The sequence below is a fragment of the Aquarana catesbeiana genome, linkage group LG02 (assembly GCF_042186555.1).
Source record: "Aquarana catesbeiana isolate 2022-GZ linkage group LG02, ASM4218655v1, whole genome shotgun sequence".
NCBI classification, from domain to species: Eukaryota; Metazoa; Chordata; class Amphibia; order Anura; family Ranidae; genus Aquarana; species Aquarana catesbeiana.
The window spans coordinates 665,740,610-665,767,629 of NC_133325.1; the positions used below are offsets into that span (position 1 = coordinate 665,740,610).

The 27,020-nt window shown below is 42.4% G+C and overlaps 1 protein-coding gene across 1 annotated transcript in view; it reads left to right on the top strand.

The window, feature by feature from the left end:
• The window catches only part of LOC141128961 (protein ABHD15-like), a 110,605-nt gene that overhangs the window by 15,987 nt on the left and 67,598 nt on the right, over window positions 1-27,020 (top strand). Inside the window, exon 2 of the mRNA XM_073616626.1 lies at window positions 1,910-2,262. Coding sequence (XP_073472727.1) covers window positions 1,910-2,262 — 353 coding nt within the window. The remainder of the gene's footprint in view (window positions 1-1,909; window positions 2,263-27,020) is intronic.

A 27,020-nucleotide genomic window follows, 5' to 3' on the forward strand; every position in this document is an offset into this window, starting at 1 on the left:
CACTGGAGTCCTCTTCCACTCCTCCATGACAACATCACGGAGCTGGTGGATGTTAGAGACCTTGCGCTCCTCCACCTTCTGTTTGAGGATGCCCCACAGATGCTCAATAGGGTTTAGGTCTGGAGACACGCTTGGCCAGTCCATCCCCTTTTACCCTCAGCTTCTTTAGCAAGGCAGTGGTCGTCTTGGATGTGTGTTTGGGGTCGTTATGTTGGAATACTGTCCTGAGGCCCAGTCTCAGAAGGGAAAGGATCATGCTCTGCTTCAGTATGTCACAGTACATGTTGGCATATATGGTTCCCCGAATGAACAGTAGCTCCCTAGAGCCGGCAGCACTCATGCAGCCCCAGACCATGACACTCCCACCACCATGCTTGACTGTAGACAAGACACACTTGTCTTTGTACTCTTCACCTTGTTGCCGCCACACACGCTTGACACCATCTGAACCAAATACGTTTTATCCACCCATAGTCCTACATATCTGTAAACACTATTGAACCTTTCTTGGACAGGCAGATGGTGATGACAGCTTGGCTGAAAGCTACATTCAGTATAGAGAGAGGCAAGAGGAATGACCTAAAAGTTGCCAGCATACAGTCAAAAGATAGCCACAGCAATTGGGGCAGTTTTTGTAACCTGCCCAGTCAACGGTTCTTGTATACCATGGGTGCTTAACCTGTGGCCCTCCAGCTGTTGCAGAACTACAATTTCCATCATGCCTCTGCCTTTGGGAGTCATGCTTGTAACTGTCAGTGACTTGCAATGCCTCATGGGATTTGTAGTTCTGCAACAGCTGGTGGGCCACAGGTTGAGCACCCATGTTGTACACATTGATTGACTAATGGAGTTTGGGACCGCATATAGACATGAGATCATTGCCTAGCCCAACTGAAAATCAAGGATGAGGTGACTGTTATTTATGTGTATGCTAAGATATCCATCTGTCTCATCATTGAGTGTTTTATTTTTCCTAATATGGCCGTAATTGGGTGGTGTGTAAAACGGCTATCAAACAGCTGAAAGCATCAGGTACTAATATGTGGACCGCATTGATGTATGCCACTGGGGCATTGCCAATTCCATTCACACAATGCACGACAATAGAAATACAATATTGACTATGGAGCCCATTCACACATGCAATGAGCTTCTGTGTTTCTTTGAAAAAGGTGAAAGCACCTTCCCCTTTTTTTTTTTTTTTTTTTTTTTTGTGCGAAAGTGTATTTTTGGCCCCATAGACTTCAATGGAAGAACGTGAAAAATTATATAAAATGACATAAAAAAAACATGAAAATGCAGAGGAGCAAGTGTAAGCCTAGCCTTAGAGACCATACTGTCTGCAGCTAAGAATGAGCCTGATCTGCTTGTGTATATGCAATGTGGTTTTTTAATATGTATTAGTCATCCTGTGTAAAGCAAAAAAAAAACTGCTAAACGAAGCAAGTCCTAGGCATTAAATAGCAGCTGCTCATGAGGCCTTAGTCTGACTGTCAATCCTTACCGGTAATTTAAACAGTGGTTAAATTAAACACACACAATAAAATTTTTTGAGCATAAGAGCCATGTAAAGAAGAAAAGCAGCCCCCCCCCCCCCAAATGCTGGTCTTATGTTGTGATACAATAGCAATTGCCTGGAAATGTCCATCCTGACAATCATTACTTACCACCCCCAAATAAAAACCCTTGGTCATCTTTAGACCTACAAGTTTGCTCAGTATGGAAAATTGTCCTAAACAGATTAATGATTCTTATGTATGTGAGTTAGTATTTGTGTGACGGACGTAACCAAAGACTACAAGAGTACAAAAACTTAAAAATATGTGAAAAAATGCATTAAACAACTGTATTCCAATGGTCTATTGCTTGTTAAACACTTTCATATAATAATTATATCTATATCTAACAGATGTGTCACTTGGCCCTCACCCATGGATACCAAGCTGTGGTCTTTAACCGTCGCTGTCATAATGGATGCCCACTCAGCACAGCCAAGTTACAGCCGTATGGTGATCCTAATGACCTTCGTGAAGCCATTCGATACATCCGTCATTGTCAGCCCTCGTCTAGACTATTTGCCGCAGCTGAAGGCACAGGTGCTGGACTTCTGCTTTCCTACCTTGGCGAGTGTGGTTCATCAAGCTACATCACAGCAGCAGGCTGCATCTCCCCTCTGTTTCGCCTGCAGGACTGGTTTGAAGCTGGGTGCCCATGGCTTTGGCAGTCAGCACTACTCTTGTATCAAAAGATGTATTTAAGCAGGTAAGTTTTTTTGCATAAACTACACTGTAGATTAACTGTCTGTTTTCCCTAAAATGGTATTCCATTTGTGGGTACATTCTAGCAAGCTGAACTATACACTAGCTGCTTATATCTCTTGTCAGTACATGATGGCAAATTAAATTGTACACTGCCTGATATTAGGTGTTAGAGGTAGCAATAGTTCAGTTTTGGAGCTCTTAAAATGCGCATTTGTTGTTGCCATTATGAAGACATCTCGCTTCCCTTGTCTAATATTCACTCATTAAGGCCTATTTCACAGGGGCAGCCAGGGGTAGTAGAAACAGGCGGTTGAGCAGCAGTTTTACTGTCCCTCCCGACCACCCAGCTACAGCCTAACAGGCAGCTGTAAAAGAATGCTTTGCATCGTGGTAAATATAATGTCACATTGGGCTGACAAATGGCACCAACCCACTTGGCTCACGGTTGCAGTGCATTAGTCCCATTGGAGAAAAAAAAAGCAAAAAATAGGCATTCATGAGGCGGCAGGATTAGGATTGCCTAAATGTAAATTTAGAGCCTCATTAGCACCACCTTATTAAGATGGCCTAAGTGTGAATTTCGCTATAGGGCCCATTTAAATTTATGTACTACGCTGCAGTGAAAATCACTTATGCACAACTTTTTCCAATACCGCACACCATAACACACTGTATTCAATTGTGTGTGCTGCAACAGAAGTATGTTGAGGATGCATTGTATCAGTGAATTAGGGCAGCATTCAAAGCTAATGGTACTGCATTACCCAAACTTACCTTCAATAATATAGGCAATACAGCCATATTGATACACATTGCACAGGCATGGTCCACTGCTGTCACTTATAAGAAATCTGAGTAAATAAATGTCAATTTTGTATGAGAACAATGCCTTCTTAAGCCACATGCCATCTAGCTAGTGTTTTCATCTACTAGATCTAGTCCTTTTGTAGTCTGTATATTAAAAACAAACTGATAAGACATGCATTCTTACTGCTTGCAGTACCAAGTCTGAAAGCGATTTGACAAATATACCATTACTTTTGGACGTATGGTGTTTTTTTTTTTTTTTTTTTTTTTTTTTTTCTGTGATACTTTCCATCTGTTCAAATAGTTTTGATATACAGTAAAACTGAAGTCACAAAAGCAAGGAATAAGTTCCTCTTGGATCTGTTTACCTGAAAACACACTTCCAAAGTCTTCCAAAAGTGTCATTTGTGCGCCAAGGAACAGTTGACATCACAGCAGTTCTATGAATGCATGGGGACTGCATTGCAGTTTTTCATATTCTAGGCCAGCCTTTTTTAACCAGTGTGCCCAGGCGCCCAGGGGATGCCTTGGCAAAATGCCCAAAAATTGGTCAAAAATTGTATACAAGCCAGCAGGTAGAACAAGTCTGCCTTTTAATCACACAAAGCCACAGGTTTCCATTATGCACCATTACAACTTTGTAGACATTGGGATCTTAACAACCAATGATGATGTCTGTTTCCTCCACAGCATCCTTGTTTGACCCTCTTGTACCCCTCTCCTTCAGCACTGGGGTGACATTAGCTGACTAATGGAAAGAAAATGAGGGAGAAGAGAAACACTGGTATACTAGTCAGTACCAGTGTGCAAAAGTGTATTTGCTTTGGAAGAATAAATCACCTCTAATATTGGGTGTCCTATGTGTGGATGTTGCTGCATTATGTAAAACTATTAGAATCGTTTTTTACATTTTAGAATGGGGTGTCAGGGAGAATCGCCCTATCTTTGTCCTGTTTCCTATTATCACTGAGAGTGAAAGTGAAATAAAATTACAATTTTTTTCGTTATCCCCAGAGCAGTAATAGTGGAGGAATATACCAAGGGAGACAGTAGTTCTGGTGACCTTGCTGACAACCAAGGATTCCCTCACTTTTGGAGGGATTTCTCCCAACTTCCTGTTTTGGCTTTGAGACCGGAATTAGAGGGAAATGTCCCCAATGGGAGAAAGATGACAAAAAAAAGAAAAACACAGGTGTTCTAACCCTTCCTTCCTCTATCCAAAATGAAATAAAGGTTTACCTTTTTTAGTTCTACTTTAACTGCTATTATTCAAAACTAAACAATTGCAGGTTTGATCGACTTGTGTTCTTCAGGCACTGTGTTTTATCTGTAGAGGAAAAAAGAACACCCAGTGACCAGCACAAGTTAGTGAGACTAAAGTGTGTATGTCTGGACATTGATAACAGGCTGGCAGACTGCGGTCCTTGAGTCTTTCACGCCACACTCTTCTTCTCCCATTCAGAATTCTAATTCTAAGCACTTCTCCTCTTTTTCCTCAATCCCTCCACACTTGTCTCCACCATGGAGGAGAGCGATGAACACAAAACACATCCTCATTCCCTTCTCCACAGACCTGTGTGGTGGCGTTCTGCTTTAAACAGATGCTTATGTTCTATGATTAGGTGCACATCACTGATTTCCTAGTTCTACATCTTAGACATCAATGACCCAGTTTTGAGCCGTTGCACACAGACCATGCTTTGCAGTATTTTACCACACAAAAATACCACAACAGAAAAACAATACAATGATAGCAGAGATACAAGGCAGCTGCTGCATTAGGTAAAATATACATAGCTCTGTAACATGTTTTACGATCCAGGATTCTTGATTTTAATATATAGTTGGACCCCTTCCAAGGTTCTTACACACATTGTCATACTTGCCAACTGTCCTGGATTTCCCGGGACATTACTGGGATTTGGACTCTTTTTTTCCCCATTTTGTTTCCCGGGAAATGTCCCGAGAAATCCGTTTTTTCACGTTTTTTTTTTTTTTTTTTTTTTCCCTGCCGCTGCTAGAGGTCCGCGGCCACCATTTTTAAGAAGACCAGGAACACGGCTGGGTGGCTAGACGAAGCTTCTGCAACGACGCCCACCCTCCGCCCCGCTTTGCCTACCCCCCACCCCACTGCCAGTCTGTTATGGAAAGGGGTGAGGGTTCTATTGTAACCACGCGGCCGGTGGAGGGAGACACTATTTTGTATACTCCCTCTGTTTTGCAATGGCGGTGGAGACCTACTAGGACACCTGAGGTAAGGGGGGGTGCACTGCTGGGGACATCTGATGTAAGGGGGGGCTCCGCTGGGGACATCTGATGTAGGGGGGGGCTCCGCTGGGGACACTTGATGTAAGGGGGAGCTCCACTGGGGACACCTGATGCAAGGGGGGGCTCTGCTAGGGGCACCTGATGCAAGGACGGACTCTGCTGGTGGCACCTGATGCAAGGACGGACGGCTGGTGGCAGACGACGTGGCAGGTGACACGCTCAGGGATCCCACTGATTCGGCATTATGGTGAGTTGAATGATTTAATTTTATATTACAATGTAATAATAGAAAAAATGCACTTCAATCATCCTGACACCATAACAACCATGGTGCCGGGCTGATTGAAGTGCTAACACCAGGTGTTTGGAGTATCTTTATCTGCTGATTGTTAAACTTTCTAGAATACACGTTTCCATTGTTGTGTAGGATCTGGGGCTGCTGTCCCTCCATCCCTCATTCATCTGAGAATCTAACCACGCCCATTTGAGCCACGCCCACTTAAGACACGCCCACTGTTTTGCGTAAACCATGCCCATTTTTACTTTCCCCCTGTGCCACGCCTACAAATGCATGCCCTGCCCCTAATTATAATAAGACTCCGCCTACAGCCCAAAAAGTGTCCCTAAAAATTTTTTTCAATGTTGGCAACTATGACATTGTGACTCCGCAGATTGCTAAATATATGTGCATATAAAACACAGATCGGCAAGACAAATTGCAAATTTCCTAAGCTGTGCCGGATTTAGGAGTACAATGGGGCTCATTATTTACAACTGTTCAGCAGAAAGTGAAGGCATTGCTTCAAGCAACAAATCAGAAACCAGAACCTTACTTCCTGGTTGGGTCTACTAGTTACACTATAAATGATCTAAACAAAAGTACATGATTAGTGGAAATATACTGTCTATCTGCAGTGTAGAAAGAGATGGATAATAAAGATAACAAGGTTTAACTTTGGGGCAACTGTTTTTGTAATGCCCTTTTTTCTGTATCACAGACTGTGCCCCTCTGCAAAAAGTCAGTTCAATAAAAAACATGGTTGAGATTGGTGTGGAAGAACTTGAAAGGCCTTGGTTTTTGCTGTGGTTGTGAAGCATAGCATCGTGACCACGGTGGGTACAGTCGTGAGTGGCTGGATGTCAGTGTTCAAGTGGGAGGTCTCGAGGCAGTAAAGCTGCAGCTCGGCCATCTGGTTTTGCCACCCTCTGTCCACTTGTATGATCAAAGTTTTACTGTCAGCTACAAGGTCCAGCTGGCACTAGGATGTATCCCTCCTTTATATTTGCAAAAAAAAAAAAAGAAGTTTATTAAACTCCAAACATGGGCGAGGGCCCCACATTACATATATTGACACAGAGACAAAACCAGTTACATTTGTAATTTGCAGAGGAAAAGTATGCATTACAAAACGTGCTATGATGAGAGACATGAAGGTTTCGAGCATATATTAGTTCTGATAACATTCACTCTGTGGCAATCTGTATCTACTGTGGGAAACATCTCATTTGGGTAATCCTCACCCGCTTTTTCCATTTTACTCTAAAAGGAAAAGTATCAAGAGATAACGAGAGGTATCCGAAAGGAAAAAGAGAAAGGAGGGGGATGGGGAGAGGATTAGAAGCGGAGAGGGTACGGAAAAAGGAGGGGGAGGAGAGGGGGGGAAGACACGGCGGTGGCTAAACCTTCAGGCCATTCCAAAGTAGGAGGGCGTGAACCCATCGGGTCAGCCCAGTAATCGTTGACCCTCATCAGAATATATGAAGATATTCCAATTATCCCAGGTCTGCTTATATGTCTCTTGCTTATGTTGTGCTGTAAGTATCAGGTCCTCCATCTTCTTAATTTCCTCTACTCTTCCAAGCCAAAGTTTTATGGGTGGAGGGAGGCTTTGTTTCCAGAAAATTGGGATGCATCCCTTTGCTGCGTTGAGTAAATGGCGAACAAACGATTTTTTGTATGTCTTAATAGGAATCGAGGAGAGATGAAGGAGAAAAAATGCGGGGTCATCCGGGACGACATAATTAGTAAACTTTTGTGTGATGCGTCTAACTTCTCCCCAGAAGTCCTGTAACTTAGGGCATGTCCAAAAAACATGAATCGGAGATCCCTCCCCCTCCGCACACCGCCAGCACAACCCAGAAGTCTCTGGGAAACACTTTCTTAGTCTGGATGGAGTCAAATACCATCTGGTGAGCAGTTTTAAAATTAGATTCTTGTATTTTGGTGCAGAGCGAAGATTTGAGGGAGAGGGTAATGACTCGCGTCTTTTGTGAGGGTGAGAAGGTGCGGCGTAGATCTTTCTCCCAGCTTGTCAAACAGGCTAAATGAGGCTGTGTTAACGGTGTAATCAGCAAACTATACGTTTGTGATAGGATGTGTGCCAATGGGGTATTTTCTGAGCAAAGGGCCTCAAAGGAAGTCTGTTCTCGCGTAAAATTTTGCTGAGCTGGGAGCGAATGGAGAAAGTGATGTAGTTGTACTGCTTTCCAAAATGGGAGTTGGTACATTCCCGTTGGGTTACAAAGATCTGAAATGGTTGGCCACCTCCCATTGCAGATAAACTGAACTGCACAGTCCCTACCTGAGTCTCTAAGAGAGGAGAATTCTGCTGTATCCAAGCTGGGTTCGAATTTTGGGTTGCCCAGTATGGGGAATAGAGGAGAATTCTCTGATGTAAGGTTTGTGTGAAAAGCAGATTGGTGGCTATTTCTCAGAGTGATCCCAATGAGTGGGTGAGATTTCAGCTCACATGGAAGATCACGAAAGCACCATAGTGCTCCCCCTAGTGGTACACTCGACTGCGCTTGTTCAAGTTGTATCCAAAGTTTGGATGTTCCATTTCTCCTCTAGTCGAGTATACGTCCCAGGTGAGAGGCCATATAGTATAAGCGTATGTCAGACAATGCCAACCCCCCAAACTGTTTGGGGAGAGTCATCTGTGAACGGCGTAGTCGGGGTCTTTTATGTGCCCAAACAAATCTGGTGAAGAGAGCATGAATCTGCCTAAAAAAGGAGGGAGGGATGTGAATCCGTAAGGCTTGAATGAGATCTATGAATTTTGGTAAGAGACTCATCTTAAGCAGATTACATCTCCCAAACCAGGAGTGGAAACCTGTGTGCCATTTGTCTAATAAGGTCCGGGTCTTCGTCAATAGAGGGGGAAAATTTAGGTCGAATGTTCGTGTTGTGTCAGGAGGGATGTATGTACCTAAGTACTGAAGTGCGGTTGAAGTCCACTTAAAACTGAAATTTGATTGGAGCTCAGCTAGGGTAGTAGGAGGGACCGAGACGCCCATTGCTTCAGATTTTGAGAAATTTATCTTCAAATGAGATATTTCTCCATAAGTTTTAAACTCTCGCATCAAATTTGGGAGTGAAATTTTAGGGTTTGTGAGGGAAAATAGAAGATCTTCGGCATATGCTGAAATTTTGCAGTTTGTTACCTACTTGAAGGCCTGATATGTCTGGGTTTGATCTGATCTTACGTAGGAAGGGTTCAAGGGAAAGGGCAAAGAGAAGTGGGGATAGGGGGCACCCCTGTCTCGTACCATTTCTGATGGGGAAGGGGGAAGGAGAGTATGCCATTGACCTTCACTTGGGCAGACGGTATCGAATAGATACTGCCAATCCATTTCATCATCCTATCTCCTAGGCCGATATGACGAAGGACAGAGAACATGTAGTCCCAAGTATCCCTCCTTTTAATACACACCGCTGCCTGCAGATTACGATTAAATTAATTCCACGTTGTCCTAATTTTTCTTTCTTTTGTCATTCTGTAATAATTATGCTCTTCTTTTTCTGTACTTTTATAAGGTTGTTTGAAAACCCAATAAATATTGATTATACAAAAAAAAATTAATTCCATGCTCAAAACTGACTATACAGTGTGCCCCCTGGAAATAAAAGTTTTGCTCTGAGATCTGGCTGCATTGCTATTGCATTATACACATATGTAAATCATGTATTATTCACTGTATTGCATATTACTTAGCCTGAATACATAGATTGTATATAGTTGATTCAGAGGAAGGAAACAAACTATTATAAAGCCTGGTTCAATATGCTCCAGCAAGGAAAAAAAACTGAACTGTGTGCTCTCCTCCAATCTCCAATGATTTGTCATGAGGCCGCCCCCCCCCCCCTCCTTTCCTCACAGCCTATCACTGGGAAAATTGGTGTGCTGCAGGTTCTCCTCCCCCAGCTCTTATGCAGCTGAGAACATAGGGTATGTGATCACTTATATATATATATATATACAGTGCCTTAAAAAAGTATTCATACCCTTGAAATTTTCCACATTTTGTCATGTTACAACCAAAAGCATAAATGTATTTTATTTTATTGGGATTTTATGTGATAGATCAACACAGAGTGGCACATAAATGTGAAGTGGAAGGAAAATTATAAATGGGTTTTCAATTTCTTTTACACATATCTGAAAAGTGTGGTGTGCATTTGTATTCAGCCCCCTTTACTCTGCTACCCCTAACTAAAACCTGCTGTATCCAATTGCCTTCCAAAGTCACCTAATTAGTAAAAAGAGTCCACCTGTGTGTAATTAAATATCAGTTTAAATACAGCTGTTCTGTGAAGCCCTCAGAGGTTTGTTAGAGAACATTAGTGAACAAACCGCATCATGAAGGGCAAGGAACACACCAGACAGGTCAGGAATAACTTTCTGGAGAAGTTTAAAGCAGGGTTAGGATATAAAAAAAAAAATATCCCAAGCTTTGAACAGCTCACGAAGCAGGTGGCAAAATCTGTCCACAGGCCAACTATTGTGCACTGCACAGATCTGGTCTTTATGGAAGAGTGGCAAGAAGAAAGCCATTGTTGAAAGAAAGCCATAAGAAGTCAAAGTCCCATTTGCAGTTTGCGAGAAGCCATGTGGGGGACACAGCAAAGAATGTGGAAGAAGGTGCTCTGGTTAGATGAGACCAAAATTTTACTTTTTGGCCTAAAAGCAAAATCCTATGTGTGGCAGAAAACTGGCACTGCACATCACACTGAACACACCATCCCCACCATGAAACATGGTGGTGCCATCATGTCTGTGGGCTCCTTGAGGGTAGGGACCAATGTGAGTGTGCAATGTACGTGTGGAGTGCTGCATAAATTGATGGCGCTATATGGGTACCTTTTTAAATAAAATAGGGATAATTGTAGACACGCACCCACGCTCTTTCAGGTTGAACTGGATGGACTGGTGTCTTTATTCAACCTTACTAACTATGTAACTATCTATGTAACTATGTTCTGGGGATGCTTTTCTTCAGCAGGGACAGGGAAGCTGGTCAGAGTTGATGGGAAGATGGATGGAGCCAAATACAGGGCAATATTAGAAGAAAACCTGTTTTAGGGCTCTTTCACACGGGACGGATCCATGATGATCCGTCCCGTGAACATCCGCTTGCTCAGCGGGGATCGCTTCGCCGATCCCCGCTGAGCAGGCAGATGACAGGTCCATCGCTGCACACTGTGCAGCGACGGGCCTGTCAGAGCGCCGCTCTCCCCTATGGGGGATCTGATGACGACGGACCGTAGAGTCCGACTTCATCCGATCCGAAAACGGATGGAAAAGTAGGTTTTTCCTCTGTCACACTTTTTCGGATCGGAGCGGGTCGGCTGTCAGCGGACATGTCACCGCTGACATCCGACGCTCCATAGAGGTCTATGGAGGGTCCGTTCAGGTCCGCCTAAAAAACTGACAGGCGGACCTGAACGGATCATTCGTGTGAAAGAGCCCTAAGGCCTCTTTCACACGGATGATCCGTATGTCCGTTTTTCATCCATCCGTTTTCGGATGAAAAACGGACATACAGTCATCCCTATGGAGCGTCGGATGTCAGCGGTGACATGTCCGCTGACATCCGACCCCGCTCCGATCCGAAAAGTGTAACGGAGGAAAAACCTACTTTTCCCTCCGTTTTCGGATCGGATCGGATGACGACGGACACTACGGACCGTCATCATCCGATCCCCCCATAGGGGAGAGCGGCGCTCTGACAGGTCCGTCGCTGCACAGCGTGCAGCGATGCACCTGTCATCTTCCTGCTCAGCGGGGATCGGCGGAGCGATCCCCGCTGAGCCAGCGTGTGTTCACGGGGCGGATCATGACTGATCTGCCCCGTGTGAAAGAGGCCTTAGTCTGCAAAAGACTTGAAACTGGGGGTTGGAGGTTCACCTTCCAGCAGGACAACAACCCTAAACATAGAGCCAGAGCTACAATGGAATGGTTTATAATTAGATCAAAGAATTTTCATGTGTTAGAATGGCCCAAAGTCCAGACCTAAATCCAATTGAGAATCTGTGGCAAGACTTGACAATTGCTGTTCAGACGCTCTCCATCCAATCTCCAATCTGACAGAGCGTGATCTATTTTGCAAAGAAGAATGGGGAAAAATATTTCACTCTCTAGATTTGCAAAGCTGGTAGTGACTAATGCCCTGTACACACGACCAGTTTTGCCAACGGAATTCCGCTCAAGCTGTCTTGCATACACACGGTCACACCAAATTCCGACCGTCCAGAACGCGGTGACTTACAACACATACGATGGGACTAGAAAATGGAAGTTCAATAGCTTCCGTCTCATACGTACTTCAGAGTATGCGTCGTTTTTGGTGCGTCGGAACAGCATACAGACGAGCGGTTTTTCCAATAGTAATTTGTCCTGTCGGAAAAATATAGAACATATTCTCTATCTATGTCCATCTGAATTTTCGACAGAAAAAGTCTGATTGGTCATACATGCGGCCGGAATATACCATGAAAAGCTCCCATCGGACTCTTTCTGTCAAATTCCGCTCGTGTGTACACGGCATTAGGCTACTTTCACACTGAGGCATTTTACAGGCGCTACAGCGCTAAAAATAGTGCCTGTAAAGAGCCTCTCCTGTCTCTCCAGTGTGAAAGCTAGAGTGCTTTCACAGTGGAGCGGTGCGCTTGCAGGACAGTAAAAAAAGTCCTGCAAGCAGCACCTTTTGCAGCGCTGTAGGAGCGGTGTATACACCACTCCTAAAGCGCCCCTGCCCATTGAAATCAATGGGGCAGCGTCGGTAAAGTTCTGCTGCAGCGGCGCTTTGCCGGCGGTTTTAACCCTTTTTCAGCCGCTAGCGGGGGTTAAAAGTGCCCCACTAGTGGCCGAATAGCGCCATTGAAATTATGGTAAAGCGCCGCTAAAAAAAGCGGTGCTTTACCGCTGACGCCCGCCCCAGTATGAAAGTAGCCATACCCAAAAAGACTTGCAGCTGTAATTGCAGTGAAAGGTGGTTCTACAAAGTATTGACTCAGGGGGACTGAATACAAATGCACGCCACACTTTTCACACATCTATTTGTAAAAAATTTTGAAAACCATTTATCATTTTCCTTCACAATTATGTTCGACTTTGGTCTATCACATACAATCCCAATAAAATACATTTACGTTTTTGGTTGTAACATGACAAAATGTGGCAAATTTCAAGGCACTGTATATCCTATACACAAATTTTTTGCCTTTTAATTTCTATTGTGAACTAAATGGGTTGTTTTTCAAGGTGAGGGTTTACAATCGCTTTTAAGTTGAGACCAGAATTATTGGTAGAGTTATTACACTGAGTTATATCAATTGTTTCTTCATAAACTTTAGAAGTATATATGAAACTATCAGCACCTTCAATATCCAACTGCTATGAACTTATTTTAGACATGTCTTCTCTGCCTTATCTATTACATACTCTTTATGGTCAAGACCACAACAGCAGGATGTCCTGTATATGCTCTTGCTTGCTTAGGTTGTAAGCAGAAAGCCGGAACCCTTTTATGTGTCTAACTAGCATTTCTTCCAAAAAGTTTATTTGTGTCAAAAAACATGAGGCCGCAACTTACTTAAAACTGACTTTGTTTTCTCTTTGTTTATCGATTCATGCATTATGTAGTATAGATTTATTAAGCCCAGTGGTCACTGTAGTGGCAATAGGTCACCCTGATTATTACTAGTAAGGAGCAAACCAAGCAAAGTTGAAGTTGTTGGATATTCTCTGAACAAATTTGCAAACCCTGAACATAGCACCCGAACCCCATCGACATCTATGGGAACCAAAATTCTTCTGGCTTTTTCCAAGGTCAATTTTCAAGTTTTTGGTAAGAACGGGCATGGGTAGATAGGCACTGCCATGGGGCACCACTGCAACAAAAATGCTTTCTTAAAAATACCGTTCAGCAGGGAGCAAGTCTTTTTAAAAGATTTTAAACTACAAAATAAAAATACACAGTTCCTTTTAAATAACGTGCTTGGGTATTGCTCTATACCCACCCATGAATTTGCACACCTGTAGGGTGTATTGCAGCAGAAGTGACATTAAGGCTCCATGCACACTGGCTTAAAAAACATTGCTTCTACAGGAGTTTCGAGTTCTGCCTGTAGAAACAGCTCAGTGTTATCCTATGTGTCTGTAGCGCACTACTCCCTTGGGAGCTGCAAAGTTGTTCATTTTCCCACTGGCCATCCCAGACCCTCGGAGCTACCCTTACCTCTGACACTTCGGGTTCCATTATGTGTAACACCGCAGACTCAATCCCCTTGACCCAGCTGTGGTGTGGTTTGCAGCTGGCAACAAAGAATAACCCCCACAATGTATACAATAACAATTATATACCTTTGTTATTACCTGAAAGACAATAGAATGCAAGACCTTGCAATGATAGAGGTAGTCCTTTTCTTTTGAATTCTGTCTTCTGCTAGCTATGTGTAGGTTAAATTGTAATCCAGTGGTTAACAAAAGCCATGTCAGAGCAAACTGAATGTTGAACTATTGTTGTGGTGCGGCAGCACTGCAACTGTCTCCAGTGCGACTAACTTGGTATAACACAGTGTCAAAATTGTAGTGAAGTGCAGGCTTGTGGCCTATATTAAACTCAGTCTTTATTTCTTTTAAATCTCCTCCGTGGGACTACAGGCCCCAGCAGCACTGTGTTATAAATGCAAGTGTGTAAAAGTGTGTCAATGAAACTTTGGGCAGCAGCCCTCTCACCCAACCAGGTCTGCAGAGTAGAACAGTTCTGCTCCGGTGCAAGCGGTCTTGTTTCTTTCCCAGCAAATGCTGCTACGCTCCACTCAGCAAGATGTTCCGACGGGCTTCTCTGGATCCTTCCCAGTTCTGCCTCAACGTCTGTCCAGCTCACTGAAGTGCAGCAAGATCACTGATCGGGTCACTCCGCAAAGGGTGTAGGCCGCGCTCCTCTGGATACCTCCGCACAGATCCTCACAGGCAGGCCACGCGTCCAGAAGAGACCCAAGATGGCTGCGCCGAGTCCTTTTATAGCCTACCCAGCATGCATTTCATCACTGAGTCTTGCTGGGTAAAAACACTTGGCGTTATGGGAAGGTCAATTCTTATGAGAAGTAAATAAACAATCTCACTTCCTGTACCATTCTTGAATAAAGAAAATAAAATGCAGTCCATTCCACAATTTGTCCACTAGATGGTGCCACATACTAACTTTTATAATACTGTTCATTAAATAACATGGCATTACATTAATAGGCAACAATTTGCGGGCACTACATGTCCATGTACATTAGGACGTTTACAGGCATATTTTGAGTTCAACGTTTAGAAGCAGGAAAAAAAAACCCTCTGGTTTGCGTTTCTGATTGGAGCTCACTGGCATAAAAAACGTAAAACTCTTTTAAACTCGTCTAGACTTTGTACAAAAAATGCTCTATATGAGTGTTTTTTTACTCCTAAGAGAACAAACTTTTTTTTTTTTTTTTTGCCCAGTGTGCATGGAGCCTTATGCCCCGTACACATGATCGGACTTTCCGACAACAAAACCATGGATTTTTGTTAGAAAGATGTTGGCTCCAACTTGTCTTGCATACACACGGTCACACAAATGTTGGCCAACAATTACGAACGTAGTAACTTTCAAGACGTACGTGATATCTCCATTATGAACGCTAGTTATATCTCCGGCTCGTACTTGATTCTGAGCATGCGTGGACTTTTGTCCGACGGACTTATGTACACACGATCGGAGAGTCCGACAACAAACATTTGTTGGCGGAAAATTTGAGAACCTGCTAGCCAACATTTGTTGGCAGACAATCCAACAAATGTTCAATGGAGCATACACACTTTCCGCCAACAAGCTCACGTCCAACATTTGTTGTCGGGGCATAAGAAAGCATAAAAAGCTATTGCCACTAAATGAAACTTCTTCTCTTGCCTGTTTCTGTTTGTAACTAAAGCAGCTGGTGGTTTCTATGTGACGCCATTGAACATATAGGTCATCGTGCGTAAATTTTGGTCCAGGACATCAGCCAGCATCGCTGGCTGTTTTTTTTGTTGGCATTCAGCTGGCTAGGTAGCTGGCACTTGTGGTAAGGGTCTGTGGAAGCGGATCTTTGGAGCAGGTGTGTGTGTGTGTGTGTGTGTGTGTGTGTGTGTGTGTGTGTGTGTGTGTGTGTGTGTGTGTGTGTGTGTGGTGTTTTTTTTTTTTTTTTTTTAAAGCTGGCCAGGAACATCACTCCCCCTCTCCCCAAACCATACCAGGCCCCATGCCCTTAACGTGGGATTGGTACCTTGCCAGGGAAACCCCCCTTGGCAAGGCACCATGTCCCCATCTTGATGCCAGACTATTCCGACTTTTGTACACCAATATACACACAATACAGCAATACATATAGTATATTTTGTAGTAAACTTTAAATGCACTTATTTTTTCCCACTTTATCCAGACAGCTAAACATTTGCTAGTTGAGTCGGTCAGGCACATTCTGTGTTTTCACTTCTATAGTATCTATAAATGTTAATATGGGGAAGGAGTTGGGACTTTGTATGAAGCATGCAGCCAGGGAGATAACACGAAAAGAATCTATAAATGTTAGCTTCCAAGTCATGTTTAAAAGAAGTATGTTTTTTTTTTTTTTTTTTTTGCACATGTATACTTAGAGCCCGTGGGGGACTGATGTTGCACCACCTAACACTAAGAACCTTGTGATCTAACCCTGCTGATCGCTCGGTTCGCACAGCTCCCCGAGCAGGGAGCTGCTGACTGTCAATCAGCAGCTCTCTGTTCTGCCTCCTCCTCACTCATTGGAGCGCTGGGCTGTGGAGGGGGTGGGAGCGGCCAGCTCAGGCTCTCAGCGGTTCGCTGAGAGCCTGAGCCGGGTGCTGGTCCAGGCAATTGGTGGATCCCAACCCCAGTGTCGCGATCTTGCCTGAGCCTGGACCGGCTCTGTGACGTCAGCCAAATGAGCTTTGGCTGTACTTCTCCTTTAAGCTGACCATGCATAGCTCAAATGAGAGAAATCCTTTTTTTTTAAATGTATGGCCAGCTTTAGGGCTCATTCAGATAGCAGATTAGTGCCATCCTCCATGAAGAGCCACTGTCAGAGGTGCATGCATACACCTCAAAACTGAGTACAGGAAGCCCATAGACGTGGATACACGCAAAGAGTCGGCACGGACATAATCTCATGTCAAAGTTTTACACGGGCAGGAGCAGGTGTACAGTTCTGAGTGCAGAGGCTCTGCGTACAGATCCATGTACCCGCTCCTGCCCACATTTCAAACTTTAACATACAATTGTGTCTGTGCAGCCAATTTGTGCACACAGCTCCAAGGTGGATGCACATGGATCTGCCAGCAACTCTGCACAGAGAATGGCACAATCCATGTAAAGATTTCTCCCATTTGAGTTGTGCATGGTCAGCTTAAAGCTGACTTGGAAGCTAACATTTTTAAATATAAGACCCCTTTCACACTGGGGAGGTTTTCAGGCGCTTTAGCGCTGGAAATAGCCTCTGCTAAGTGCCTGAAAACCGCCTTCCATTCATTCAAGTGTGACTTTTCACACTGGGGCGGTGCACTTGCGGGACGTTCCGAAAAGTCCTGCAAGCAGCATCTTTGTGGCAGTTTGGGAGCGCTGTATTTAACGCTCCCAAAACGCCCTGTCCATTGGAATGAATGGGCAGCGCTTCTGAAGTGCCGCAACACTGTAGTTTTTAACCCCTCCTTTGGGGTTATAAGCACCCGATAGGGGCCAAAAAGCACTGTTTTTAAACGGCGCTAAAACTATCTGCGCTTTAGCGCTAACGCGGCCACAGTGTGAAAAGGGTCTAAGTGAAAATGGACTGACTAGATGTCAGGGTATACTTTTTTCTTTGTACAAAACTTTTTCTTTTTTTTGTCAATCTAAAGAAATATGTATGTATTTTAAAGTGAGCAATCTCCACAAAGTTGTTGAATTTTTGGGAGCTACAATGGTTTAGGTTAATTGGCTGCCTTAAGAGTGGGTAAAGTGTACATTCTAGCCTGCAATGCTTTTCTGTATAGTTGTTAATTTGTCCCTATGAGGAGAGGAACAGAAGAATTTTATAGGAGTGGGCAGAGGCGGGCACAGTGTTTTTTTTTTTTTTTTTCTCACCAATTTTCCGAACCATAACATAAGACAATATAAATTAACAGCTGTGTAATTAGGCAGATGCACACAAACAGTACATTAATAAAGCATAACTGCACTCTCTCAATCAACATTGACTATTTTTAATCCATACGCTGGTAACAGTGAATATATAGGAGAGTTACTGTAAACTTCTTTTTTTTTTTTTTTTACATTCCTTCAGTTGCTTCCTAGTTTCCAGGCCTAGGCAAATGATGTCATACATCCCAGGAGTCTTCAGGAAGGGAGAGCATTCTCGGCTAAGCACACCCTCTTACCTGCATGCCTTAGCTAAGGGCAGATCGATTCCAGGAAGTAAAAGCTTCATGACATGAATCATCTGTCTTTACTCAAGATGGCAATGGCCAAAAATGCTAGGGGATGTTTTTAAAAGTGATTGCTTAGCAAAATAAAGCATGGAGATATGGGCTGATGGCCAAGTTTGCTTTGAATACTAGAAATCAATTAAATTGCATTTTTGTTTTGTGGTGCTCAGATGCAGAGTAGTTCCGCTTTAAGTTATCAGACAAGGCCAGATTGTGGTCATGTTGGCTTCGGGGAGGTCATAAAGATTGTGTTTATTGTTTAGAGCAGTGGGCATGTGACTGAAGCTCATGGGCCCTGTGTTTATAATGATCCAAAAGTATCCTGGTTTGGATATTTTCATGAGTCTTGTTTACAGACTTACTGGGTTGCAGTTCTCCTTTTTTTTTTTTTTCACTTTTTTTAATGTTTTTCAATTGAAATTTTTGCATATTGGTTGTAGGGTGGGGTTTAGCACAGGATTTTTTTGGATTATATTTCACTTGTATTATAATTTTACATTGGGGACCTCTGTGTCACTAAGCTACTGTCTAAATAAAATTAGTTTTTTGTCTGTCATGTCATAATGAACCAGACAATTTCTACAGATTGCAGATTTAAATAAATAAACTTGCTTTCACCAGACAGAAGCCCTTTTATTAGAAATAGCTCTATAGTCTTACAGTGATAAGTAGAATACAGGTTTTTCAGGAAGCAGATTATGTGGGACATGCAAATAAATAATGCACTAGAGATTTTCATAGTTTGCGTGAATTCCTTCCTTCTTAGCATGAAGCAGTCGTCCTCTGGCCAGAACATGCAAACCAAGTATTTGCTATTCCTCTTTGGCACTGAAGAATAGGTGTGCTTTCAGCTTGGTGAAGCTCAGCTGTGGCCAGGGTTATATACAGAATCCTATATGGAACAGAGAAACGAACAATATTGACTATAATTCTTTCTCTCTTAGTCTGTAGGAAAGTTTATAGAGTCCACAAACCATGGTGTATATAGATCTGAAAATTGATCAAGCCTGATATACTGATGGCCTATCTCATTTCTTGAGGCACGAAAATGCCAGGACAGTACAAATACAACCCCCCCAAGCAGACTGTGGTAATTGGGCATGGTGCATTTTTTTTTTTTTTTTTTTTTTTTACATAGTGTGACATTTGTCAAGTCATCGAATGCGCTGATTTTTTTTTTTTTAATGAAGGTTTTGTACAAACATTAATTATAAAATATACTAGTGAACAGCTTTAGTTCTTCAGAAAAGTGACCAGCACAGACCGAAACCTGTCGCAATATTTTCATTAGTTCTTTTTAGAACTTCTATTTACATAATGTTTTTTTTCATTCCCAGCAAGATGGTTAAATAGCTTTATTTTATTGTTTAAGTCTAAAATGGTCTAAAAGTCTAAGGCCTTAGACATCAGTGTATGTAGAAAGTCTTATTTTGCACTCAGAAAAATAACGATTAATTAAAATCTTAAGAGCCTCACATGTTTATGCATATGTTTGTATGACTATGGTAGGGACATTTGAGTGTAAGCTCTTCTGGGGCAGGAATTGATAAAAATGGTTTAGGGCAATTTGTAAAACTGTGTATGACATTAGTGAATATATCACTGTTCTAGTTCATAGCCTACATTGAAGTAAAAACCATAAGTGTTGGCTCCCATATTTTTACTTTATACAGTTTGTGCTCATAAGTTTACATACCCTGGCAGAACTTATGATTTTCTTGGCCATTTTTCAGAGAATATGAATGATAACACAAACTTTTCTTTCACTCATGGTTAGTGTTTGGCTGAAGCCATTTATTATCAATCAACTGTGTTTACTCCTTTTTAAATCCTAATAGCAAGAGGAATTACCCAAATGACCCTCATCAAAAGTTTACATACCCCAGTTCTTAATGCCGTGTATTGCCCCTTTTACCATCAAAGACAGCTTGAAGTCTTTTGTGGTATTTGTGGACGAGGCTCTTTATCTTCTCAGATGGTAAAGCTGCCCATTCCTCTTGGCAAAAAGCCTCCAGTTCATATAAATTTTTGGGCTTGCATGTTGAACTGCATGTTTGAGATCTCCCCAGAGTGGCTCAATGATATTGAGGTCTGGAGACTGAGATGGTCACTCTAGAACCTTCACTTTATTCTGCTGTAGCCAATGACAGGTCGACTTGGCCTTGTGTTTTGGATTATTGTCATGTTGGAATGTCCAAGTACGTCCCATGCACAGCTTCCTGGCTGATAAATGCAAATGTTCCTCCAGTATTTTTTGATAACATACTGCATTCATCTTGCCAACAATTTTGACCAAATTTCCTGTGCCTTTGTAGCTCACACATCCCCAAAACATCAGCTACCCACCTCCGTACCTTTTCATCATCGGCCTTGTTGACTCCTCTCCAAATGTAGCATTTATGGTTGTGGCCAAAAAGCTCAATTTTGGTGTCCTCACTCCAAATTACTTTGTGCGAGAAGGTTTGAGGCTTGTCTCTGTGCTGTTTGGCGTATTGTAAGCTGGATACTTTGTGGCATTTGCGTAGTAATGGCTTTCTTCTGGCGACTCGACCATGCAGTCCATCTTTCTTCAAGTGCCTCCTTATTGTGCATCTTGAAACAGCCACACCATGTTTTAAGAGAGTCCTATATTTCACCTTGTTTGTGGGTTCTTCTTTGCATCCCAAACAATTTTCCTGGCAGTGGTGGCTGAAATTTTAGTTGGTCTACCTGACTGTGGTTTGGTTTCAACAGAGCCCCTCATTTTCCACTTCTTGATTAGAGTATGATCACTGCTGATTGGCATTCTCAATTCCTTGGATATCTTTTTTTTTATATCCTTTTTTTTTCCTGTTTTTTATACAGTTCAACTACCTTTTCCCGCAGATCCTTTGACAATTCTTTTGCTTTCCTCATAGCTCAGAATCCAGAAACATCAGTACAGGACTGGATGAAAGATGCAAGGGTCTGTCAGGAGTCCAGAAACTCATTGACCTTTTATACACACAACACTAATTACAAGCAAACAGATCACCGGTGAGGATGGTTACCTTTTTTTAATAGCCATTCAAACCCCTTTTGAGTCAACTTGTGTGCATGTTATCAGACCAAAATCACCAGGGTATGTAAACTTTTGATCAGGGTCATTTGGGTAGTTTCTGTTGTGATTATGATTTAAAAAGAGTAAACACAGTTAATTGATAATAAATGGCTTCAGCCAAACACTAACCATGAGTGAAAAATGTTTTTGTGTTATCATTTATATTCTCTGAAAAATGGCCAAGAAATCATAAATTCTACCAGCATATGTAAACTTATGAGCACAAGTGTGTGTGTGTGTGTGTGTGTGTGTGTGTGTGTGTGTGTGTGTGTGTGTGTGTGAATATATATAGTGCTCATACGTTTACATATGCTGGCAGAATTTATGATATATAATCTTAGACTGAAACCTTATTTGATGGTATGCTGCGAATATACACACTGTCAGTTTCTTGGGAAAAAGTGACCAATGGATGGATGGGCAGAATATTGGGGCACTTTTTTATAAGATATCTTTGCTCATTGTATGCAACTGGTCCACTTGAAGATGGAACTTCCAATATCAGATTTTTTCATTTAGAAAATTATGGCCATAACTGTAAAAAATTAAGATGTTTTTAGAAACGTAATGTTCACACTATTGTCTGATACTGTGTGGAAAACCAGAGTGGAGGTTAGCTTGTGCAAGCCAAGTTTTTTTTTAAGTGATTGATGACATGAGCGTACACAATGGATGACTATTACCTAGTACACAGAAGGAGGAAGTGGCAAGGCTGGAAGCCAAGATGTGGACTGCCGAACTGCATGAAATTTACAAGAATGGCACTATAATGAAACCACTCGAATGATGATTTTAATGTTTAAAAATATTGGTTATGAAATGCCACTCGTAAACAGCATAGCCTGGTTAAAGAGAATCTATAGTTTGTCCATTCAGTGCATAGAAATAGGTTAGCTGAATTGTAATGCATTATTTAAGCATTTCTCTACAATTTCCAAACTCATTATATACTACTGCTGGAGTGAAAAATCTAATATGTTATTATTTAAGGTATTAACCCTTTCATGACCAAGCCTATTTTTGAAATTTGGTGTTTACAAGTTAAAATCCGTATTTTTTGCTAGAAAATTACTTAGAGTTCCCAAACATTATATATATTTTTTTAGCAGAGAATCTAGAGAATAAAATGGCAATTGTTGCAATATTTTTTATCACACGGTATTTGTGCAGTGGTGTTTTAAATGCAAATTTTTGGAAAAGGGACACTTTCATGAATTTTAAAAAATCCAAAGAGTAAAGTTACCCCAATTTTTTTGTATAATGTGAAAGATGATGTTATGCCGAGTAAATAGATACCAAACATGTCACCCTTTATAATTGCATGCACTCGTGGAATGGCGACAAACTACGGTACCTATGAATTTCCATAGGCGACGGTTTAAAATTTTTTTTTTTTTACGGTTACCAGGTTTGAGTTACAGAGGAGGTCTAGGGTTAGAATTATTGCTCTCGCTCTGATGATTGCGGCGATACCTCACATGTGTGATTTGAACACCGTTTACATATGCGGGCGCAACTTCTGTATGTGTTTTCTTCGCTGCGCGAGCTCGCGGGGACAGGGGCAATTTAAAAAAATTTTTTTTTTTTTTATTTGTTTTATTTATTTTTTTACTTTTATAAATTGTGTTTTTAAAAAAAAAATTTTTTTTTTTACTTTTATTGCTGTCACAAGGAATGTAAACATCCCTTGTGACAGTAATAGGTGGTGACAGGTACTCTTTATGGAGGGATCGGGGGTCTAAAAGACCCCTGATCCCTCCTCTGCACTTCAAAGTATTCAGATCACCGAAAACGGCGATTCTGAATACTGTGTACTTTTTTAAATTCGGCGCCATTGGCAGCCGAGTAAACGGGAAGTGACGTCATGACGTCGCTTCCGCATTTACAATGAGAAGGCTGGAACGAAGCCGCCCACAGCTTCGTTCCAGGCATACAATCAGACACCGGGCCTCCCGATCGCACGGGAGGCCCGGTAACAGCGTCGGGAGGGGGTGGGATGTCCCCTCCTGCTCCTCCGGTATAACAACCGAGCGGCTTTTAGCCGCATCGGTTGTTATACTCGGGTAGCCGATCGCCCGCTGTAAACAACGGTACCGGGATGATGCCTGCAGCTGCGGGCATCATCCCGGTATAACCCCGGAAAGCCGAGTACGCATATCTGCGTATGGTCCGTGGGAAGGGGTTAAGGTTTGAACATGCACTACAGACACAGATTTAGTCGTTATATAACGTCTTTATTTAAGTAAAACCGTTTCGTCATGAATATTGCTTTTTTGACAAAAGAGTAACCTAAAAATAAAAACTCTTTGCGTGATCATGATGATGCCACCATGCAGTGCACATTTACATGAATTTTAACAGTTCAAGAAACAAACAAACACAACAAAACATTTCAGCAGCTTGGCCTGGTGTCAAGAAGGGCAGCAAAGAGGCCAGGCCACTATCTCACTCCAGGAAAAACATCAGGGACAGACTGATATTCTGCAAAAGGTCTCTGATGAATCCCCTTTCTGATTGTTTGGACAAAACCTTGTCCAGAGAAGAAAAGGTGAGCATGAGCGTTACACTATCAGTCCTGTGTCATGCTCATGCCAACAGTAAAGCATCCTGAGACCATGCATGTGTGGGGTTGCTTCTCAGCCAAGGAAGTGTGGTCACTCACAATTTTGCCTAAGAACACCGAATAAAGAATTGGTATAAAAATATCCTCTGAGAACAACTTCTAACCATCCAGGAACAGTTTGGTGATGAACAATGCCTTTTCCAGCATGATGGAGCACCTTGCCATAAAGCAAGTGATAACGAAGTGGCTTGTGCTCAGTCCTCGAGGCAGGTGCATGAACAAAAACCCCACACAAATTCTGACAAACTCCAAGCATTGATTATGCAAGAATGGGCTGCCAGTGCCATCAGTCAGGCTGTGGCGCAGAAATTGATTGACAATGACAACATGCCAGGGTGAATTACAGAGGTCTTGAAAAAGATAGGTCAACTCAACACTGCAAATATTGACTCTTTGCATAAACTTAGTCATTTTCAATAAAAGTCTTTGACACATATGAAATGCTTGTAATTATACTTCAGTATACCATAGTAACATCTGACAAAAAGATCTAAAAACACTGAAGCAGCAGACTTTGTGGAAATATATTTTTGGTGTCATTCTCAAAACCTTTAGCCACAGCTGTACATGTACAAAGTCAAGCGCAGCACACTGCACAGGCACTGTCACTGCCAGTCTGGCACAGGCTCAGCATAATAAACCAATACCTGAGGGTAATGCTTATTTCTACAATAAGAATCAGTTTACTGTCAGTTTATTATTTCAACAATATTCTCTCTTCTTTTTTTCTTTTTCTCTTTCTTTTTCTTTTTCTTTTCCTTTTCTTTTCCTTTTCTTTTCCTTTTCTTTTCTTTTCCTTTTCTTTTTCTTTTCTTTTCTTTTCTTTTTCATTATGTGATATTTACCTCCTATTGTCAATGCTAAGAGAGCAAGAAGTTGATAAAAAGTGGTGCTTGTAATTGTTCCACATACTAATGGCATTTGTAGCCTGTGCATTTTCCTATGAATTTAATTGATAATTTTAAACTGTTGTTGAACTATTGATTCTTCCTATCACAAAAAGCACAACCCACAAGTATTCGGTATGCTTCTTATGTTAGAAATTCCTGGAGAATAAAATGCTTCCATCTGTTTAGATCAATTTTAAGGAAAGCCCTTTGTGCCAACATGCTCCCTGCTCTATTCCTCTGGCCTCTAGAGAGGTCACCTGTGACATTGAATACCCTCTCTGCAAAAGCTTGAGAAGCTGGCATAGCCAGCAGGTCTAATGCAAAAGGTTTTAGCTGGTGATAAAAAGCGTCACTCTTTGACAGCCACAAATCTGTTCCGGTGTCCTCACTGATAGTGGCAACTTGGTGCAAAAGCTCTTCTTTATATTTTCCGATCTGCTGTGCTATGCTGTTTGGGGAGATCCTCTGCCTGGGTCTTCTGCAGCCTTTAGAAGGAAACCGAAAGACTGTCTGCTTAGATGTGGATGCCGCCGGTGGCAGTGCTTCTTCCACTTCCTGTGATGGTTCCACATCATCTTCAGACAATTCTTCATGGGGTGTGTGTGTGTGTGTGTGTGTGTGTCAATGTGGATTTTCTTACAGCATACTCCTCTGCCTTTTTAAGCAGTTCCTGAATGTTCTCATCTGCCACATCAAGGGTTTTTCACAGACCATATGGTTGACAAAACAAACAGCTGCTGCAACTGGCGAGAACATTTCATCAGTTGGAGCTAAGAATGAAGCAAAACGCTGGTTGACACTCACTTTTAACCTCTGTGCAATTGTGGCAAGGTCTTGGTAGCTAGTGTTCTGTTTAAAGTCCTTAAGGTGGGTGAGTTAGATCAAAGAGGGCAGGGACAGCCAGGGACATGGGGTCTCTCTGGAGGGTTTTAGTATGGTCTGCAAAAGGCAGCAGTAAGTCATGCAATGATGTGAGCTTTTGCCATTCATTAGAGAGTAAGCTGTCCCATCCCATGTTTGCTATTTGGCAGACCAACTTTCAGGTGTTTTTTTTTTTTTATTTCCCACAAAGATGTACAGTTTTCCAATGCACAAACATTTTTCCTTTGTTCAATACAACCCTTTCACATGTGACATGCGTAGGTAATACATAAAAGTTTTTGTAAATATTTTATTACATCTTTTCATGTGACAACTCTGAAGACTGAAGTAGTGAGCGTACAGCTTGTATAACCGTGTAACAGTGTAAATTTGCTGTCCCCTCAAAATAACAACACACAGCCATTAATGTCTAAACTGCTGGCAACAAAAGTGAGTACACCCCTAAGTGAAAATGTACAAATTGGGCCCAAAGTGTCAATATTTTGTATGGCCACCATTATTTTCCAGCACTGCTTTAACCCTATTGGGAATGGAGTTCACCAGAGCTTCACAGGTTGACACTGAAGTCCTCTTCCACACCTACATGACGACATCATGGAGCTGGTGGATGTTAGAGACCTTGTGCTCTTCCACCTTCCATTTGAGGATGCCCCACAGATGCTCAATAGGATTTAGGTCTGGAGACATGCTCGGCCAGTCCATCTTTACCCTCAGCTTCTTTAGCAAGGCATTGGTCATCTTTAGATGTGTTTTTGGGGTCGTTACCATGTTGGAATACTGCCCTGCGGTACTGAGTAACAGACCACTGTAAGACTAGACATGTCTTAACCATATGAAAAGGGAAAAAGGGGGAGGAGACAAGGAAGGAAGAGGACAAGGGGGGGAGGGAAAGAGGGAGAGGTGGGGAGGAGGGGAAGGAAAGGAAAGACAAGACAGGGAGAGAAAAAAGGGGAGGGGGGAAAAAAGGGGGGAAGGATAGATTGTATAGTCATATTCCTCCAGTTAATTTCATTTGAGGAAGTATTTGTATGAATGTGCTTCATTGAGTCCCGGAGGCGTGAGGGCATCAAGTCGCTCGATCCTGAGAGCCTCATGTCTCAGGATCTTGCGATCCCAGTCACCACCTTGTGGGTCCTCGGGAATGACCTCCAACACAAAAAATTTGACAAGTTCTGATTGATAACGGTGGAGAATGCCAATGTGGCGTCCGACCAAGGTTAACTTGCCATTGGATGTATAGTATAGGTGATCGCCCATCCATTGGCGTAGTTCCCTGATGGTCTTGCCTACATAGAAGGCCTTACAGGCACAGACCATCAGGTAAACCATGCCTCTGGTACCACAATTGGCATGTTGGGGAGGTAAATGGGTTTCTCCATTGGGAAGGATAAAGCTGGTACCCTCCAAGATCCATGGGCATTTGGGACAAGTCCCACAACTAAAGGTGCC